General features: G+C 37.6%; 2 protein-coding genes across 2 annotated transcripts in view; one reads left to right on the forward strand and one right to left on the reverse strand.

Moving 5' to 3' along the window:
• dock1 (dedicator of cytokinesis 1) overlaps window positions 1-20,802 on the reverse strand; it is a 283,215-nt gene that overhangs the window by 226,902 nt on the left and 35,511 nt on the right. The gene's annotated exons all lie outside the window — the stretch shown is intronic.
• The window catches only part of LOC130104178 (disintegrin and metalloproteinase domain-containing protein 12), a 119,895-nt gene that overhangs the window by 43,911 nt on the left and 55,182 nt on the right, over window positions 1-20,802 (forward strand). Inside the window, exons 4-7 of the mRNA XM_056270652.1 lie at window positions 9,390-9,468; window positions 16,000-16,076; window positions 18,015-18,189; window positions 20,698-20,763. Of these exons, the coding sequence (XP_056126627.1) occupies window positions 9,390-9,468; window positions 16,000-16,076; window positions 18,015-18,189; window positions 20,698-20,763 (397 nt within the window). The remainder of the gene's footprint in view (window positions 1-9,389; window positions 9,469-15,999; window positions 16,077-18,014; window positions 18,190-20,697; window positions 20,764-20,802) is intronic.

A 20,802-nucleotide genomic window follows, 5' to 3' on the forward strand; every position in this document is an offset into this window, starting at 1 on the left:
TTTAGGGTACGTATGCACTTTTTGCATTAATATGAAATGCACTTTTTGCATTAATATGATATGCACTTTTTGCGTGCATATGATACATATGATGATATGATTTTTTTTACACATAATAAATATTATATCATGTTTACAATAATACAATATTTAGTATTATTATATAATGATGTAATATTTAGATTCATGCAATTATTTGTATTACATTAGAATAATATGTGTATATATTAGGGCTATATATTGCGATTAATCGCATCTGACATACAAGTTTGTGTTTATATAATGTGTGTGATTTGTCGATCATATATATATGATTTGTCGATCGTGAGATTTGTAGTTGAAACACTTTGCATACTGAGAAATAAAGCCCCATTAGCTTGGGCTATAGAAAATAAATTAATAAAATGTATTAGTTAAGTAAAAATAATCAAGATGGCCTTGTTTTTATTTGACTTTTTTACTTATTTTTGTTTGTTTTTATTGTTTTCTTTACTTGAGTATTTAGGAAATGCAGAAGTTATGGCGTGTTTTATGAATTAATTTGATTAGAAAGCGTTCTTTAATGCAAGCATTTGCTGCATCCGATGAATAATGAGGCTGAAGGTTTGAAGTCATTAGTTCCAGTGCAGAGTTTCCATGAATATAGATGTCGTGGTTCTTCTGATTCACACACATTTGCATTCGTATAAGATTGTTCATTTAGACACGAGGACAGACTCCTTTAGCTCAAATGAAATGTTTTTTGAGCGCTGGAGTGAAGGACACTTGAGTGGTCCAGGACACAATGCATTGTTCATTTGGCTTCAGGTGAATTATGAGGACAAAACACTATTTTTCCTACTGAACCGAAGGACTCGTCTAGACAGCACTCTTTAGGGGTTTCAAGGACTCAAGGTTCAGCATGACACACAACCAAACAGACGACTTATGATTCAGCACACCATTCCACATTTGATTTGCATGCTATCACAATGCTGAGAGAATGGCTGATCATTTCCGCATCACCAGAATGCAGCGTCATTGCAAATACATTGTTAAATCAACCAAAAGTGAAGTATTTAGTCACCTTCATGTCTTTCCTTTTACTATTTTCGTGAAAAATGCAAGGTGTTTTTGTCAATTTTCCATGTCTTTTACATGTATGGAAATAGCAGCTTGCAGATTCCACTGAAGAACGATATTCTGAAAGACATGAATCTTCACTTTTTCATCAATTATTCCTTCTAAACAGGCTTCTCACGCTGTTTGTGGGGATTTTCGTTTAATTCAGCATTTATTAGACGCCAGATGATCAGTTGAGACAGAACTGGCATGTCTTATACTGTATGCTGTTCAAATGAATCCGTAAATAAAGTATTCCCAGATGGTTGTGACTGGCTCACGGAGCAGGATTATTTTCATATATCATATTCTTGCTACTTTTAGCAGATGTGAGGCAGCTTGAAAGGCAGAGCGTCCGAACGTTTGGTCAAACCGGATGTAATGAACACGCTCAGACCCAAAGGGAGAACAACAATTGGGCCCAAAATACTAGAAGGAGATGAAAGATCTTCCAGGAATTGCTGTGCTTGATTGGGATTGAAAAAGGTTTAGGCCTTGGCTTGACGTGCAGGCTAATTCGGTACCTTTGGCTGTGACTTCATAGACTCTCACACTACCTAAAATGTAATTTGAACTTATAAAAAAGGCTTTTTGACTGTTCACGTTCATTGCGCAAGTGTCAGAGGAGCAAAACCACTGCGAAAGGAGTTGTAAGTGTTAGCATCTGTGGGATGCCTTCCAGAAGCTCTGAATTTAGCCCGATACGTTTGCATGTGCTTACGAGAAACGTTTGATTTGTTACTTTTGTTAAAGGGATAGTTCACCCAAAAATGAAAATTCTGCCATTATTTACCTAAAGCCTAAATTCAATCTGTTCATCATATAAAGCGATTGAGTCTCTCCAGACAATTTGGACTAGACCGCTCAGTCCATATGGATTAGTTTTACGATCTCTTTATGAACTTTTTGAAGCGTCAAAGTGTCAGTTGAGTAGCTGTCAATGGCGGGACCGAAACCCTTTAACATGTTACTCAGAGAGAGCGCTGAGATCATTAACCAGAGATGTTTGTCACGAATGAAAGACGATAACCTCGCAATAACCTCTCGATTTATGATTTTTATTTCCTGCTTCTAAAAGTTCTCCATTGGTCTCGGAGAGGGTGTGTGGCAAAGATCGCAACCCAAAAATCAGATGAAAAGAAATGCGATTGAAGGAAACGTGCACGCCCAGACTCGTAATGTTTGCGTGCGCGATGACAGATGTGTTAATGTGTCCAGATGTGCCCAAAGATCCTGCATTGATGGATACTCTTCAGAGGAGAGGTTGCGTTTTGCACTTCCTTATTCTTGTGGGTTTGATGTTTCACGAAGAGCTGTTTTCATGCTGAAGTTTATTTGTTCTGTTTGGCAGTACAACGACTGCAAATGGAGAAATACATCATTGATAAACATCATATTTGAAATCACATCATACGCATTGAAACAAAAAACACAAATGAGGTCTCAACTTTTTCTTCTAGACCGTTTAAATGGAGAACAAATGAGGACTTGTGCTTCTCAGATGTTAGTAATCATCTCACACATCTCAACATTGTCTCAAACTATGATTTGCTTGTATCAAATGATTTTCTAGCTCTTTACTATAACTGTATATCAATAACTAAGTCATGTATGTCTTTTTTTGGTACTCTGAAGGAATTGAAAGAATCTGAGATCAAGTTGAAGGAGATAAATCTACTTGATCTGACCCTTAAAATGACTTGTATGGGTGTTCATTTAGTGCAATTAAACAATATTTTTGGTTCGCATAAAACTATTTACTTTAACAGATGTTTCCACATGAGCACATTTTGTGTTGAGTGTTGAGACTCATTATTGAGACCTCCATTAAGTCTCCTAAACTGTAAAAAAGCAGGTACATCGATGATGCATTCATAAATCACCAGATGTATTAAATAAAAATGAAGACAATCATTTTAAAATTACATCTGTAATGCAACCCACAAATTTCCATAACAATAAGCCAATACAGAGATAGGGACATATACAGATAATAAGTCTGATATATTTTGTGTTTGTCGGTGTCTTTTGTTTCCTCTTCTTCTTCTTGATTGAGTGTGAAGGTGATCGGTTGTTGTCTTTATTGTTCAGTAAGTCTTCCTAAATAGTTCTTCAACTCTCAGAGACTTTCGCTGCTTTTCCAGCACTAGTAACGTGTGCAGGTTTTTAAAAGTTTTTTTGAGTGGTTTTATTCGCACTTGTGCATTGAAATCAATCATGTGACACCTTGAGCCATGACCTCTAGACACCCTTAGGTGGGTTTCTTCTGGTCCTCAGGTGTTTTCCTTGACCCAGTATACTACATCTGCCTTTATTCCAGCTCATGATGGAATAGTTCAGCCCTGCGATGAGGCAAGCGGTCCTTCGTCCGGTCCAAGGGTGTAACGTTCCTCATTAGCTAAAGCTTAAGAACTGGCAGAAGTCTCTGTCTTGCCATGGGATGTCATTACATCAACCTCTGAATATTTCCATGGATTATTGCATTCCCATCACACAAGTGTTATTTGGTTTATTCCTGTGAGTCATTTAGAAATCAGATACCTTCATTGAAACTTGTTTTGGAGCCGAGCTTGAGGACTGACTCTGCTGATCACAAAATGTACTTTATAATTTAGAAAGTAGCAAAAAATGGTATGCTTTGCTGAGAGTATGCTTTGGTTTTTCCAAACCTGTAACTTCAGTTTTTGCTATTTTCTAAATGATTGTCTGTGGTGATTGACGTTATGCCACACATGCTGTCAATAGAGGACTGTACTTTGTAATGAAACCCAGAACATTCCTTTGAAGGCCTATACGTTTCTAAAATAGAGTTTCAGGAATTGGCAACGTAACCATCTGTCAGGGTCCAGAGAGAAGCATATTCACCTTAAAAAAAATGTTTTTGTTACATTTCAGTGTTGGTCTCTCTTCTAGATCGTCTGGATGTGGTGTTTTACATCAGTTCCAGAGCAGATGTTTGATGCGGGAAACGTATCTTAACTTTTGGATAAAATGACCTCAGCAGATTTACATTGTCAATTCTGTCAGTAATTACTCACCCTCATGTCGTTCCAAACCCTTAAGACTTTCGTTCATCTTCAGAGCACAAATGAAGATCTTTTTGATAGCTTTCTGTCCCGCCATTGAAAAAGTTGATAAAGAGTTCGTAAAACTAATCCATATGAATTGAGCGGTTTAGTCCAAATTTTCTGGAGAGGCTCAATCGCTTTATATGATGAACAGATTGAATTTAAGCTTTTATCCACATATAAACATTCATCAACTCACACATTAGTTGTGATAAACGGAAGCTCAAGCATGTTGGTGATGTGGGTAATCGCTAGGGTGTTGCCATGTGGTTACTCTGATAATATTCTCTGCGTGTGTGTGTGTGTGTGTGTGTCCTTGTGATCGAGGATTAGAGGATAGAATATACAGTTTGTATAGTATAAATATCATTATGTCAATGGTAAGTCCCCATAAGACATGGAAACCCATCATGTGTGTGTTTTCTTATTGGCCCAAGTCAAAAAGCCCCAAGTCTCCGGGATATTATGGTCTATATTAAAAGTCTGTGGGGATTTTTTTTTTTATCTTTCTCCTGGCAGAATTTTAAGTCTGATTACTTATAAAAGTAACAGCACACCTCTTCCCAACCAGCCGCATGATTTGAGGTATTATTCATTTGCTAAACAGAGGTATTTAATAGAGACTCTGTATTACTTATCCATCTTCCAATTATCAGATAAGAGGACACTCCAGATGTGTAAGATGATAAAGAGGAACTCATTTCTGTGCAAGAGGAAACGCTCTGAACGAGTCGTGACCTGATTTCTCCTAAGTAGCATGAAAAAACTGTGTGTTGTCCTTGACAGGATGGGCACGAGTTCATTTGTAGCTGAATTCACATTTAGTCAGCCAAGAACTGGAAAGTAATTTGAGCTGTAACTCTGTCCCCATCCAACCCCCCCCCCCCCCCCTTGTCATTTGTTCCCCTCTCTTTTGTCTATCTTTCTTTCTCTAGCGAATGGCGGGCTTCCAGTCTGGATGTGTGTGTGTCTCTGTTACTCCACATCAGGATGCACATGTAAATAAACTTAGGCTGATGTGCTCCAGTTTGTTTGCTCTTCATTTAAAGCTGCCAGGGGGGCGTGTTAAAGTAATAGCTGATTCTGTAAGATCCACCCTCATCTTGTTCCAACCTGACATTCATGTTGTTTTCTTTTTTTACAGAAGACTTTTTCTATAAGAGTCTTTACATAGCATATGAATATTATGGAAGCTTGTTTCCGGCACGGAATAAAAAAAATTAAAAGGTTATTCTGACTTTTTTTCAGTTCGCAATTGTGAGTTATGGAGTCCAATTCTGAGGGCAAAAGACTGACTTATATCATGCATAATGAGAATTACAAAAAAAAAGTCAGAATTGTTAGATAAAAAGTCGTTTTTTTTTATTTTGTGGTGGAAACAAGCTACCATAATTCTAATTAATCATACCAAATTATATATATATATATAATTACTAAAACAAAATTAAATAATTAAAAAAACATTACTATTTACAAAATAATTGCTAAATAATAAATAATGCTTTTTAAATGTTTTTTTGTGTGTGTGTGTGTGTGTGGTTGTGAATTCAGGCAAAACTTTTTAAGCTTCAAGATTATCAGTGAATAAAGATTTATTTGTCCGTTTTGGAGCTTGACAAATGCAATGACTATGAAGTGTTGAAGAAGAAAAAGATGAACATAATTCAGGTTTAAATGACATGAGTGTGTGTAAAAAAAATGACAGCATTTTCATATCGGGGTGAACTGTTCCTTTAATTTCTATGCTTGGAAGAGAAATCTCTTTCGTTGTTTTTATTCTGTCCACTCCTGTCGTGTCCCTTTCTAGTTTTCTATCTTGCGAGAACACAAAGCATTAAGTGACCAGGGGAAACAACAGCGCCCTGCTGTGTCTTTTTCCCCTAGTGACTGATGATTTGATTAGTTTCTTTCTGCTTGTGGCTTTGCTGCAGTCGTCTTTCCACAGCATGAAAGCTAGAATTATTTCTCTTTTTTTCTACATGGTAATCTTTCGCTCTGCTTGGTCTCTGCTTGTGTGAATAATTGAAGAACAAATTAGAAAATGGCCACAGAAACATAATACTTTGTTGATTGTTTGTCATTTTAACTTCTCTTTGAGCCAGTTTCATGACTGAATGTTTGTTGTGCTGGAACTAGATCTTCTCAAGGACATGGTAATGATGCCATATGATGATCTAATGAGATATAATGGGATGGATCTCACTTAGTAGTGGCGGGATGATGTGATGTAGTAGTTTAAGTTCATCCAAAAATAAAAATTCAGTGGTGTGCAAACACTGAAAGCTCCCCACAATGTCACAAGAGTAACATAAAAGTGGTCGTGGTCCATATGACTATATTTCAAGAGAGTTCATTTTTGGGTCTGGTAGGCGACTGTAAAACTATTGTCTGCTATAGAGGGACTACAACTACGTTTCATTTGTAAATGCAGAATACATTTAGTATTTCTCTCGCTGCATGATTATGGAAGTTTCTTTTCAAAGTTTTCCTAATGATTAATGAGTTAATAGTTTCCTCATTTGTAAGCTGATTTGAATAAATGCATCTGCTAAATGAATAAATCTTCCATTATGAAGTGCACACACACATCATTGGCCTCTTTAGTTTTATGGTTGAAAAACATTATTGATTGATTCGATATTCAAAGTTTTTTGTTTAGTAGTTTATGGAAGGTATTAGATGTTCCTTTTAATGGTAATGCACTGCAGAATCCAACGGTCATTGAAAATGTTAAAAATAGTGATTTTCTATAATTCCATGCTATATTTTTTTGTTCTTTGTGAGTGCATTCTCTATAAAATCCTTTTAAAAACCATTACAAACGGCTGGAAAAGTCATAGAAAAGTCATGGAAGTTGAACCCTGAGCAGAGTTCATGATTTGTAAATATTTGTTACTAAGCTAAAACTCAAATTAGCACTTGAAAAGAAAAGGATAAATCCTATTTTGGCCTTTACAGTCTCCAGCGTCTGTGGATGATCAAGCATATGTTGAGGTGACCCTCCTGCCTCAACCTTATGCCTCCAAACCCCACCTGAGGGAATCAGTATGGCCGCGGTTCGGACCTCAGAGCGGTTTGCTGCTTCTTCAAGACTTTGTGCTTGTAAATGCTTCATGCATCTGTGATCAGAAGAGCAACATCTGTCAGAACATCTGTGATCGCATGGCAGATTTTAAGACATCTCGTCTCTTCCTGGTTTTTTAGACACCACTGCCAAATGCTGTTTTGTAGTTACATGTGTTGTTGATCTCATTTACTATGTGAAACAGTCCTAAGCCGTGAACAGTGCGGGGTGAGACCAATTAAACATCCTTCCATTATAATTAAGCGATAAGGGACAAGAGGTCGGGCCGCCGTGTGAATAGAGTCACGGCTGAGTTCCTGCAACCCCTTAAAACTCCTATATTCACTTTCCTAGTCCTCAAGTGTCTTATTGCTTTTAAAAAATGCATAATACAAAATGCATAACATGATTCAGACATGAGGAAATTCATTAAGAAGATAAAATATTCCTTGACTTATTCCTTAAACTGAAGTTAATGATTGGTATCTGATTGCACAGATAAATCAAGTGGACTCAAAAGTTTGGGTTAGTAAGATTTATTTATGTTTTTATTAATAGATTTTATGCAGCAAAGATGCATTAAATATAATAGAAGTGACAGCAAAGACATTTATAATGTTTCAAAAGAATTGTATTTCAAGTAAATGCTGTTCTTTTGAACTTTCTCTTCATCAAATATTCCTGAAAAAATGTATCATGGTTTTCACACAAATATAAAGCAGCACAACAGTTTTCAACATTGATAACAATCAGAAATGTTTCAAATCATCATATTAGAGTGATTTCTGAAGGATCATGTGACACTGAAGACTGGAGTAATGATGCTGAAAATTCATAGGAATACATTACATTTTAACATGTTCAAATAGAAAACGGTTATTTTAAATTGTAATACTATTTCACATTATTACTGTGTTTACTGTATTTTTCATCAAATGAATAGTAAGCATAAGCGACTTCTTTCAAAAAAAAAAAAAAAAAAATTAAACATCTTACCAACCCCAAACTTTTTAATGATACTCTAAGCACAGATGTAATGTAATGACCAATCAGCATTCTGGACCCGATCCAGGATAGGAAATATCGGTATTATAATAAACATTAATCAGAAAGTAATTTTCCTGCTGTCAGAACAATGCATTAGACATTTACATTCAATAATAGGATCTGTCTAATCTTTTAAAAAAAAAATCAATTAAATTCATTTTCTAGTTCTTTGAAGGTGCAGCACAGCAAATGTTTCCATGAACCTTGATGGGTTTTCAGATACTAAAAGCTATTTTAACTTAAAGTGTATCTGGAAAACATTCATCTTTCGTTGTAAATTCACTGCAAGGTTTTCATTGATTTCCTCCACACGGAGTCGGCTTTAAGATCATCTAATTCGCTTTAGTTGGGCGAGAAGAGATCAACAACAAATTTCTCCTGGAAGTTGAAAACTAGTGTGTAATGTGCAGTATGCAGTAATCAGAATGACTTTCACATTTTAACATTCAAACTGAACAGATTTTTAGTGTGGTGTCATCGATTTTAGGTTAACCCTCCCCAAACATAGACGGTCTATTCCTGGAAATGTTGACTAGGATAATGAAGTGAACCAGACTTTCTACTGTGAGAAGTCTGTGTGTTTTTCAGGGAGGTTGTTGTTCTCTGACTCAGCAGTGCTGTAATCGTCTTCATGAGTTTGTCACTTTCTCTCGGGCAGTTCTGGCTAGGAAAGCACAGCTGCATGAGGGCCGATCGAGTGCAGATGTTAGTAATGGTCTGATCAGAACATTATCTCAGCAGGCGAGAGAGGAAGAGAGAGAATTAGGGCATCCTTTCACATGGTGAGGGGATCTCTGTAGCCCGTCTTTAAACCGTGTTCATTTGCTTCTGATCGGATTATACGGGAAAAAAAGGAGGATTCAGATTCTTGGTTTCACACTACAACATTTTCAACTCAACTCAACTCAACTCGTCTTACTTTCACAATGTGACACATTTCTGAGTGAAAGTGGGCGGGACTTCATTTTAGTGATGTCAGCTGATGAGCAAGTGCAATGCATTGTTCACAGTAAGACCAGGAACATGAAACCAAGAAAATAAATACTTAATTTTGATGACTTGCATGAGGAAATGAGTGAATGTAACTTGTTTGTGTGTTTGTTTTGCAGAGGGTTGTTTGCTAGTCACTACACAGAAACACACTACCTGGAGGATGGAAGTGCCGTCACCACCTCACCGAATGTGACGGTAAGATAACAAGCGACCACTGTTTCCTTCCAGATTAAACCCTACGCCTACCGAACACATGGCCATGTGCACTTCCCGAAACAAGCCCTTGTTATTCTCCTTGGGAAAGTGTTTCATTTCAGTTGATGGTTTGTCAGAAAACTCTTGGTTCGTCTGTGGAGCTGAATCAGGAGGAACTGGTGTTTGTGAGACGTTCCCTTACAAAAATGCAGGGTCTGTTACTAAACCTAACAAGCTACCAATGTAGGAAGTATGCTAAATGTTCTTTGCATGCTTTGCATCCAATTTTAAGGCAGCATCAGACCTTCTTTTAAACCAGACCTGCAGTTAAGATCCCATAGTATCACTGATCTCCGCCCTCAGCGACTGCCGGATGATCTTGTGTCAACAGCTTTAGAGGAGAGGCGGTCAAACGAGGGCCACCAGGAGAGCAGGAACCACCCATGATGCACCTCTGTGTGTTTTAAGCGTTTAGATTGCAGCTCAGATTACTAGTCAGCGCAACAGACACTTTGAGCCCTGAAGGCATGTAAGTCCAAACCTCTGAGGAGAACCTCTGAATCACTGACCCCGTCATCCTCGATCTGCTCTCCAGCGGGCCGACAGTTTCCCCGCCAGACTGTTAGAGCCAAAACACTTCATGAAAAGAAAACGCATGCTATCAGAAATCCTACAAAAAAGAAAAAGGAAAGAAAGTAGGCAACACAATTGTATTATTACTATTGCAATAATATACCCCACAGACCACCCTAGCAACAGCATAGCAACAGTCTAAAGCCATTGAAATGTAAAAGAAAGAAAGAAAGAAAGAAAGAAAGAAAGAAAGAAAGAAAGAAAGAAAGAAAGAAAGAAAGAAAGAAAGAAAGAAAGAAAGAAAAGGCAATATTCCCATCATGCTAAGGGTCTGTTAAACACTAGATATAGTGTTTCACAACACCGTATGGTGAGATTTCACAAACCATTGTGACTATTTCAGCTTGTTCCGTAGATTTTCTCAACAGTGTGAGGCAATATGTGTCCTGCTTTGTTTTGCTGGGAAACAAGAGTTGCAGGTCACCCAGAAACAGCAGCACTTCTCGACCCGGGTGTCGTCAGGGGGAGAAGTGCTGAATTTGGACTTCACAAACTGATTTGGGAGGAACAGAACAAAACAAGACAAATGCTCTGTCAACCTGAGTGCAGAGATTGATGTCACACACACACACACACACACACACACACACACACACACACACACACACACACACACACACACACACACACACTTACTCATAAACAAATTTGAGTTGTATTGTCTAGGTTTTGGGTTTGGGTTGTTCAGAAGAAAGTTACATTTCTTATAAAAATGTATACCTTTCTACAAATCCATCCATCCATCTCTGCATTTTCACATTATGTTTCATAATTTTTGTGTGTAAATAACGTGCAAATACATCACACAAACTGTGCTTGACTTATTTCTACCGTTGCATGATATATCATATTTGCGCAGCCCTAAAACAAAGTTTAACAGCGCTGATCGAATTCTATAGTGATTGACTAATTTGCTCTGTCCAAACATTTGTGCACCAGGCAACAGAACGGCATGTTTTGTACTGTAATCTGGATGAATTGTGCTGATCTGATGGGATCCAGGGCCGCTGGGCCAGATGGAGTGTATTCACTCAGGGTGTAGGGAGTTATGGGCTCGTGTTCTGTTCCAGAAAGACTTCATGTGTGTGTCAGTGTGTGTCTGTTCTCCCAGACCTCCTCTGCCTTTCATTAAGTCTGTTTTATGGTTGTATGTGCGGTGCCATTATTTCATCCTCAAGCAGAACTCCTCTGAGGCCCGTTTGGACTCACTCATGGACTCCTGTAGCTCCAGCCGGACGCTGCCCAACACGCGAGCAACGCTTTAATCACAGATATTACGTGATTAAGAACGACTTAGAACAGGAGTGTCAAACTCATTTTAGGTCGTGACTCTTGAGATGAGTTTTCATCTGCTAAACACTGAAAGTGCATGTGCAATACTTGTTCTTCTGGAGTTAGCGAACTCTAAAGTCTAAAGTCAACTAAAGTCTATTTGTAATCTAAAGTCAACTTTAGATTACAAATAGCTTACATAAAGAAATGGCAAATGGAAATATTCATAAAAAAATAGACTTTTAATAATGTTAAACTGATAATGGTTGCTGTTATTGGTATTAATAATAATAATAATACAAATAATATATATATATATTTTTAGAGTTATAGGTAACACTTTATTTTACAGTGTCCTTGTTACACGTTGCATGTAGTTACTGTTGTAATAACTCATACATTTTGCATAATTACATGCAACTAACCCTAAACCAAACCCCAATCCTAACTCTAACACATGTACTTAAAGGGGTGGTTCAGAATTTTGGACATCGGGCCTCATTTCTAAGTTAGCCTGGGTGTTATTTATCAGTGGAGACAGTTTTCAAAAATTTTCATCCAGTCGTTCCAGTTGCATAGTTCGCCGGTGCTAGGCTAGCGCGAGTCAACGGTAACTGCTAGCCTGCCATTAAAAACAGTTTTACCCACTCCACAGTACACCAAAAGCAAATAAATCATAACGCCAGACTATCGATGTAAATGTCTGTTGAGAGAATAGTGTTAGAAATCAAACTACTCTTGCATTGCATTGCAATAGTTATACTTTGTTCCCTGTATTTATTAGCACAGTCTACAGCAGCGGCGGAGTGATATGTAGTTACCTAGGCAACCGAGAGAGGTAGTGAGAGAGAGAGGTAGTGCAGGTAGTCCCGACTGTAGTGCGCTTCGGTTCTGTGTTTACTTTTCGGCGCGGTACTACTAACCGGAGCAAAGTAAAATTCCACCGCTGCTGAGAAACTAGTTCCTGTAAATGTATTGCGATCATTGAGATGCAAGAGTAGTTTGATTTTTAACATTATTCTCTTAACAGACATTTACATCGATAGTCTGACGTTATGATTAATTTGCTTTTGGTGTACTGTGGAGTGGGTAAAACTGTTTTTAATGGCAGGCTAGCAGTTACCGTTGACTCGCGCTAGCCTAGCACCGGCGAACTATGCAACTGGAACGACTGGATGAAATTTTTTGAAAACTGTCTCCACTGATAAATAACACTAAGGCTAACTTGGAAATGAGGCCCGATGTCCAAAATTCTGAACCACCCCTTTAAAGTCACACCAAGTAACTTTTCCTCAGCGGTCGCCCTACAGGTTGGAAGCAGAATTGTCCATTACTGCTGTCGTAAATAATTTAGCCTTCCGCAGCCGACTGTCGCACGCGCACGCTCGCTGTTTACTAGCGGGTTGACTAGCTTTCGTGAGGCACACTCGCAAGGTCTCTCACTCTCCCTCTCTGCCATGCTCGCGCTATGTATGTTATGCGCGCAGTATGTTCTGTCTCGCATGCGCGCTCTAGATTCCGGCAGATTTGACCTAATTTGCGGGCATCAAGGAAATGCTATCAATATGCGGGAGACTCCCGGGAGACTTGGGATGTCTGCAATGGCCACAGGCAATTTGAGGAAGTGGTGGGGGAAGTGACGTATGCCGTAAAGCAGTCGAATTTTGTAGTTCTTTTTGTGCACGGGTTCCTACCCGAAACCCGAAGTTACATAGTGCGAGTAAAAGCGATACAGACCACGTTAGGCTATGGCAGACGTGTCATTTAACTTATTTTAAGTCGATGTACCATCACAAGGGTCTTGGAAATATATTATGAAGGTTGAAAAACTACTTAGTGTTACTTTAATACTACATGTAGCCTACTACATGTACATGTAGATCATTATTATTACTCAGTACTTAGATGCATAGTTACACTGTAACACTGACACCTTAAAATAAAAGTGTAACCGAATTATATTGAATACCATAGGAAATGGATAAAAATAAAAATGGTAAAAATGAAGACTTTGGAGTTAAATGGAGGTTTAGTTTGATCTCACTCATCATATCTCAGCTGTGGCCCACAGTATGAAGTGACCGAGTGATTTAACACTGGACCTGAGACTGACCATCTGTTACCCTTTACATCATTGACATTGACATGATAAACTACAGTATATGTATTCAGTAGAGTAGAGAGTAGAGTGCTTTCAGTGCCAGCTTCTGCCAAAGGTAAAATTCATGCAATTTATTATATTTATCATTAGCAATTATAAACCAATTCCTTATTTAAAGTTGCTGTGAGTTAATTTTTTAGAGTAACACGCAAACAATGATGCAAATCCACAGTGTTCAACATTCATTTTTTCGTTCAGTATACTTACAGAGTTATGCTTTTCATGCAGCTGGCAGGTCTGTGGCTCTGTGTGTTTTCTTTTTTAATGGAAGTGGAATGTGTTTTTTGCCTGACGGCTCTCAGGAAACAATAATCTGACAGACACCGTGGCTCAGGGCAGTGTGTGCTGGGATGAATTCCCTCGTGTTACTTTGACTGAGACTCAAAGATATATTGAGGACTGTAGTTTACACCAGGTCATGCTGTTAAAATAACCCCGATGTCACTGGTGTACTAAAATGAGCATTATAAAACAGACAGTTCGCGCTCTGAAATCTGATTGGATGAGCATATTCCAGTGCAGAAGCTGTATATTAATTGCATGCTGCTGTTTTGATTGATTGGTAACCATGAAAGTAATCTAACTTTAGCTATTTGCTCAGCATTCGTTTTTTGTTAAATTGCCATTATCACTATTAGCATTTGAGCAAAGAGTTTATTCATGCTAATGCACTATGTTAAATGGTGGAGCTGTTTATTATTTTGAGTCATTTTATTTTTTATCAAATTTCTTCTGCTTCACTGTTTTATAAAATCTTTGCACCATGCCCAACGACACCCTGGGTGAAATCACTGTAACATTGCTTTATTTGCTGTTTTTGTGATGTTTTTACACTGTGGTTACTGGATAAAGTCTAAAACACGTTTTAACAGGAAAGGGCTAAAAATGGAAATGTCTTTTTTTTAAAAGGAAGAGTAAAATCATTCCACGGCTGGAACCAGGACAGTATTTCTTGAGAACAGGAGCTTTCAGAGGGATGAAGCTCTGGGAATCTGTGCCAGCTCCGTTCCCAATCCAAACCAGACAAGTGCGGCTCATTTCCTCAGACAAAACTACTTCACCCTGAAGTGCCTCTCGCTGCGTACACACACACGTCAAAGCTTTAGGGATGACAGTCGCATTCTAATCGGGCGAATCCCTGAAATGCACATTCGGTGTGTGAAGCACGTCCAAGCGCTCTGGTTTAACCCTTACATATGGTCAAGAGTTATCACTCAACAACATGCTTTAATCTGATTTGATTATGTCATTCGCAGTGTTTCATCTGATTGCAGCACATTCCTTCATAAAAGAATGAAAGTAATCAGTTTTTTGTTTTGTTTTTCTTCAGGTTGTTTTCAATATTTTTCTCAGATCTGAATGGTTTGGTTCATGGCTTTTTTGTCTTGTCTTTTGAGAAAACGAATGAGAAATATAGCAGCTGAAAAAGTTGGTCATCTAACACACATACTGTATAATGGGGCATGTTGTCACAGTAGTATAAAGCATACTGTATCAATATTTTGAGATGCATCTAAATGATCATTGTGATCAAAACTCAGTTCTAAGGCACAATCTTCTACATGCCTTCTGTCATCTGATTGATAGTTTATACTTTTTTAGAAAGCAAAAGGGTTTTTAGTATAAACGTCCGCCTTCAGCTCGTGCTTCACGTCTTTTTTTTGCTGTGAAATATTTACAGATTTTTATAAAGTGAACCTAATAAAATTTTTTATATTGTTAGCAATGTTTCAAAACAAAGGTTTAATTGATTATCCATGTATCATTTTTTAGAAAAATCATGTTCAAATGTGAGTATCATATATGAAACACAAGTTTAGAGGAACATTTATTTATTCATCTCTCAATCATCATTGTATTGCATTGCATGTTTTGCCCAACACAATAAAAACTAGCTGACCATAAAACTAAGCATTTAAATATCATCTTACTAAGACATATTATTGGAAGATATAGCGCGACGACTGATATTTTTAAGCAATTTATATATACGTAAGTAGTCTGCTATAGATCTCATTGAATTTACATTACAAGCATAAACATTTCATATTTTGTCCATATAAATATCAGCAACTGCACTAAATTCAAAATTTTTGCTCAGTTTGGGCCTCTGAATAAAAATAAGGTGACAGTGTTTTGTTCCCTCCTTTCAAGCCATCTTATCAATATATAATATCATAATATAAGCCATAAAAGCATGATGTGTCATAAATAAAATACATATGCAAACTTTTTTTTTTACATATTTTTTTTAATATATATTTTGTCGAAAGGTTCAGTAAACTGTTTCTGACTATTATTTCACAATTGGCTATGGCATTGCCATTATTACATAGCCAGCAGTTTAAAAGGGAATGGTTTTGGTTTCGTCATTGCTTCAGATTTGTTTTATTATAAAACATTCCTTTTTAAACTACTGTGTTGTCCAACAGTAATTAAATAAAACATTTTTTTTTTTTTATTAGATTCACTGCTATTATCATGGCGAGGTGGAGGGACAACTGGGGTCAGAGGTCAGCCTCAGCACCTGTACAGGACTCAGGTGAGTTACTGGTCACGCCCTTCTTATATGGGACAATTTGTACATTAACTTCACCTCACAGCCTTCCCATGATGCACTGAGCTTAGGGACTAAAGTCAAGAATGGCCCGAGGAAAGGGCATTGTAATAACGACGTGTGAAGTTGGCCATCCTCCAGAGACACTTTACGGTTCCCGTTTTAATTATGAACAAGCACTCTAGTGGACGCTTAGGTTTGCCTTCATTACTGGAGAAGGGACATTCAGGTAGTTTCACAAGTGAAAACTTCACAGTGATCAACAGGGAAAAAATGATGCAAACTTCATCAAATATGAGACAAATTAAAATTCTGCTGTAAAGCAGCTATACAGAGACAATAGTCATTATTTAGCTCAAGTCAGATCAGTGTTGATTCACTTCCGTTCAATAACTGTGTCAATGTTGCAGAGTTATTATGAAACAGATCTGATTCAGCTATAAAGGAGGAAAGTTGTCCCGTAATAGTTTCTGTCAGAGCATCACCGTAATAACTTTATATGAACTGATCATGTGCCACAAGAGATGCATAAAGCTGATTTTCACACTTCAACCTAGGGAGAATGAGAGCAGCCTGGACATGCAGGATTTATGAGTGTGATAAAGCGTCAAACATATCTCCGTCCCCAGAGCCACAGCGCTTATTGTTCAGCTCTTTATTTCACCTTGACTCAGTCTTTGTGCTGCATAACCTGTCTCTCTCTCATACACTCACACACACATGTGAAGGTCTCCTCCGACTGAAACGAAGTCGCTCGCCACTCGGGCCAAAACAAATTGCTGCTGATTTTTTTGGCGAGTGGGGTTTCCACAGGGATCTCGTGCAGTGGGGAATGTAGTTTTAAAACTTCTGGAAAAGCCCAAAGCACTGGCCGTTTCCCAGCAGAGGAGAATGTCACTTAAATTCAGCGTACGACTTGAAAGTGTGAGAAAGGTTTGCGGATGCGAATCCAAAAACCACAGAGCGGTAATATTAGAGCTCGGGGGAAGATTTATTTAGCCAAATATTGTACAAAATGGACCGTCTGCTGACCAACAGTGGCTTGGATGCTGAACTAAGCCGCTTTCCAAAACGTCACGCTGTCTGATATTGTGGGAAAACGAGAAATCACTTCCTCTCATAGAAGAGTTTTTCTCACATTTATTCGCCATTTTGTGTTATTATTGTAAAAGCTTCTTCTCTCGCTTCTTTTCTGTGTCTTTCTGTATGTAGTTCTGAATAATCATAAAATATGAGTGCATCTGAACACATTTTTGGTAAGACTGGGGAAAAGTGCTGTTCAAATAAATGCAAATATTCTGCATGGTCTCTGACTTAATAAGAGGTCACACTAAAAGCACTGTAATTATAATAGAATTTGATAAAAGTAGTTCCACAAAAATGTCACAAATTTCATTCGGTAAAATCCTGTAATAGTCCTGCTTTCTAATTTAAAAGCTTGAAAATGTTGTATTTACTTTATTTCCAAGAGATGCTGATTTAGAAATGGAGTGTGTGACATTTTATCATTTGTGACAAAATATTTTTGGGGGGCAATATGTACATAGTCCACTCCAGACAATAAATCAGACCCCAAATAGATAAATTCAATATATTTAAATATTATTTATCTCTATTTTGACACATATTTCTATATTTCACTGTTCATGGTGAGACAATCTTATCACAGGACGATTTACACATTTTACTTGAAATTGCTAACAAATATGAATTGTTGTAGATACAATTGACTGTCAAACCAAATTATGAAAATATAAAGCTGCATGTCAAGTTGCTCATATTCCAAATACACTGAGACATACTTGCTCTGTATGTAATTGTTAATTCTGGTTACTTCTTGTTACGTTTACATGATGCATGTATAATCGTAATATGAACAAATTCAAATGTTAACTGAATGGTGTTGAATGCCTCGTTCTACAGGGGACTGATTTCACTTGAACATAAAGTATATGTACTGGAGCCCATGCAGGAGGGAAACACTCATCGTCTTTACAGAGGAGAACATCTTAAATTCACCCAGGGAACCTGCGGACACGGTCACAATATTTCATACCCAAACCCTACAGGAGCCGTCTTCAGTTCTCACAGCAGAAGGGTGAGTAAAACCAAACGACGAACCTTCAAATAGTCATTCTTTACATGTAGAAACATATTCTCTAATGTGACATATTTCTGAATAATGCTGAATATTTAGCTTTAAACAATGTAGGGTTGTTGTGCTTTTTACCCATCATGATTAAAAGAGGGACACGAGAATATTATAAACATGTAGGAGGACGTCATAACATATCAAATAAAAACACATTAGCAACTGCTTAGCAACACCTTGGTAACTGGAGGTAACTTTACCTTTACCTGCTCTTTTTGCTTGACCAATGACAGGCCAAAGAATGACCATTTAAATAGTTATGACCATTGAAAGACTTCTCTTCAGTTTTAGGTCTATATATATAAAGTTTACTGCACACTTGACTTGCACTATCCAGCCACATTTATTTTTATTTTTATTTTGTTCATAAAACATTTGTATTGTATTTTATTTATTTATAAAACATTTGTATTGTATTGTATTGTATTTTATTTTATTTATAAAACATTTTTATTGTATTTATTTTATTTTATTTATAAAACATTTTTATTGTATTTTATTTATTTTTTTTGAAATATCTCACATTTCCTAAATAAAATGGGTTGCTTTTAAAGTTGGTTTCTCAAGCATCCCAACACAGTAACATTGACTGAGCCAATGATGTCAGTTTGGGGCGGGACTATCAGTTTGCCTGACCAATGACAGACAGGTGGGGTGTTCAGGAAACCTGTTCAAGCTCACAGGTCACTCTTTGTTTGGTCACTTTAAGGACACATCCAGTCTCTCGCCATGGCCACTGAAGTGTTTTCATGTGGCAGAGATGATCATTGTGTCTGAATGTTGTCATTGAGTAAAGGCTGACAGATTCTCTCTGTCAGAATCTCAATACAAACTCGACTTTTTACACACTGGAGAGTCATTTCTGAGATGTATGATTCAGAAACAGGTTTTATTCTCTCTTGGAAAGAATTTAACCATTGACTCATTGAATTAAGCTCCTGCATTTCATCAGATGTCAAGGCGCAGCGATATCGTCTCTGTGTGGAAGTCAAGTGTTTTTTTATTCAATTAGACGCTTATCAGCTTTTCTCTTCAAATCCGCAGCACAGGTGAAACAGCCTGTTAGGCGTTACGACCCTAATTCTTCTCAACATGAAGCCTCACACAGATGAGACCAGCCTTTTATTTCCATTGAAGGAAAACCAGTCACTGGAAACAATAAGAGACAGTTTCCATTGAGAGCGAGAGGAGTGATGCTGAATGGATGCTGAAGACAAGGTCACCTTCATGATAGTCTGTCCTGTCCTATATACTGTAAATATTCATTCAAATAAAGCATCGGTCACTGATCGGATCCTGTTGCATGTGTTTAAACAGCCTAAAGACACGAGAGATCTGATTTGTCATGTGGATCTAAATCAGAAATAATAGCTTCAACACGGGCGGTTTGCTGGTCTAAGCTGGTTTAAGCAGGTTTTTATGATCTCCAGTCCTGCTGATGTTTAGTTGGTTTAGGTTGTCAACACGCTGGTATGGCTCGAACACTCTTACCACATTCATTAATCTTAATATTGTATCCCTACGGCCAAAACCATGCGTTTTGCTGGTCTAAGGTTGTGTTTAGCTAGTTTAGCTGGTTAACCGGCTTTACCAATTTGCCTGAATATTCTCATTCTGGAGCAGATGTTCACTTCACAGCTTGGGGATTCACTGGTTTTCATGAATCATAACACCCTCCTTTTTACACTCCAGTTGAAATGAAAATTAGCGGTTATATTTGAGCTATGAAGACTTTACCAGATGAAGATTATACAACCACTAGTATATATGTATCATTTATATGCAGAATTAATGGGGGTTTGTAATATTTATTAGATTTTTGTAAAGCAAGCTGTTGTCATATACATGTATTGTGGGAAAGCAATAGTTGAAAACCAAAGAATGACCTATTAAAGAGTTATATAGACATAAAAGCTGAGACTTTTCTCCTCAGCTGTAGCACTCAAACTTTTAAGAAGCACACTTGATTATATTTGCATTTAATTTTTTTTATTATTATTTTCTTCTTTTTTTATCATAGTATTGATGAATTTTATTCTAAAATGTGGAAAACAGTGATGACGACGAATGAGTAGGTGAGAATTGCTTGGAAGACATTTATAATATCTTTAAAAGACGAGTGGGTCTTTCACACGAGTAAATGAGACGGCCTGGCAATCCGAAGGCTGTTAAAGTGAAAGTCTCCTGGAACGCACATCGCTGCGGATCAGATGTATTTTGCGGGCAATGCTGAAACCAGAAGAGGATGTTCAATCACACACTGATCTGTTAATAGAGGGCACATTTGGAAGAGAGGTGAAGACATCACCTCTGTGCCTTAAAGGCCATAGAGACTCTTAGCAAAATGGGCCTTGGGAGATTTTATAAAAGGTTCTTGAGTGAAACCTCTATTAACTGTGTCCTTCAGAGGAAGAGGGCGAAGTTTAATCATGTTCTGTCTTTCTTCCCCTGCAGCATAAAAGAGACGCCCAGAGCAGCACCAAGCATGTGGAGTTGATCATCGTCGCAGACAACCGCGAGGTAATGAAGAGATGCTGTTGACCTCACACGCATCTGCGA

This window comes from Rhinichthys klamathensis, unplaced genomic scaffold (genome assembly GCF_029890125.1).
Source record: "Rhinichthys klamathensis goyatoka isolate OS25496 unplaced genomic scaffold, OSU_Roscu_1.1 h1tg000304l_1, whole genome shotgun sequence".
Classification (NCBI taxonomy): Eukaryota; Metazoa; Chordata; class Actinopteri; order Cypriniformes; family Leuciscidae; genus Rhinichthys; species Rhinichthys klamathensis.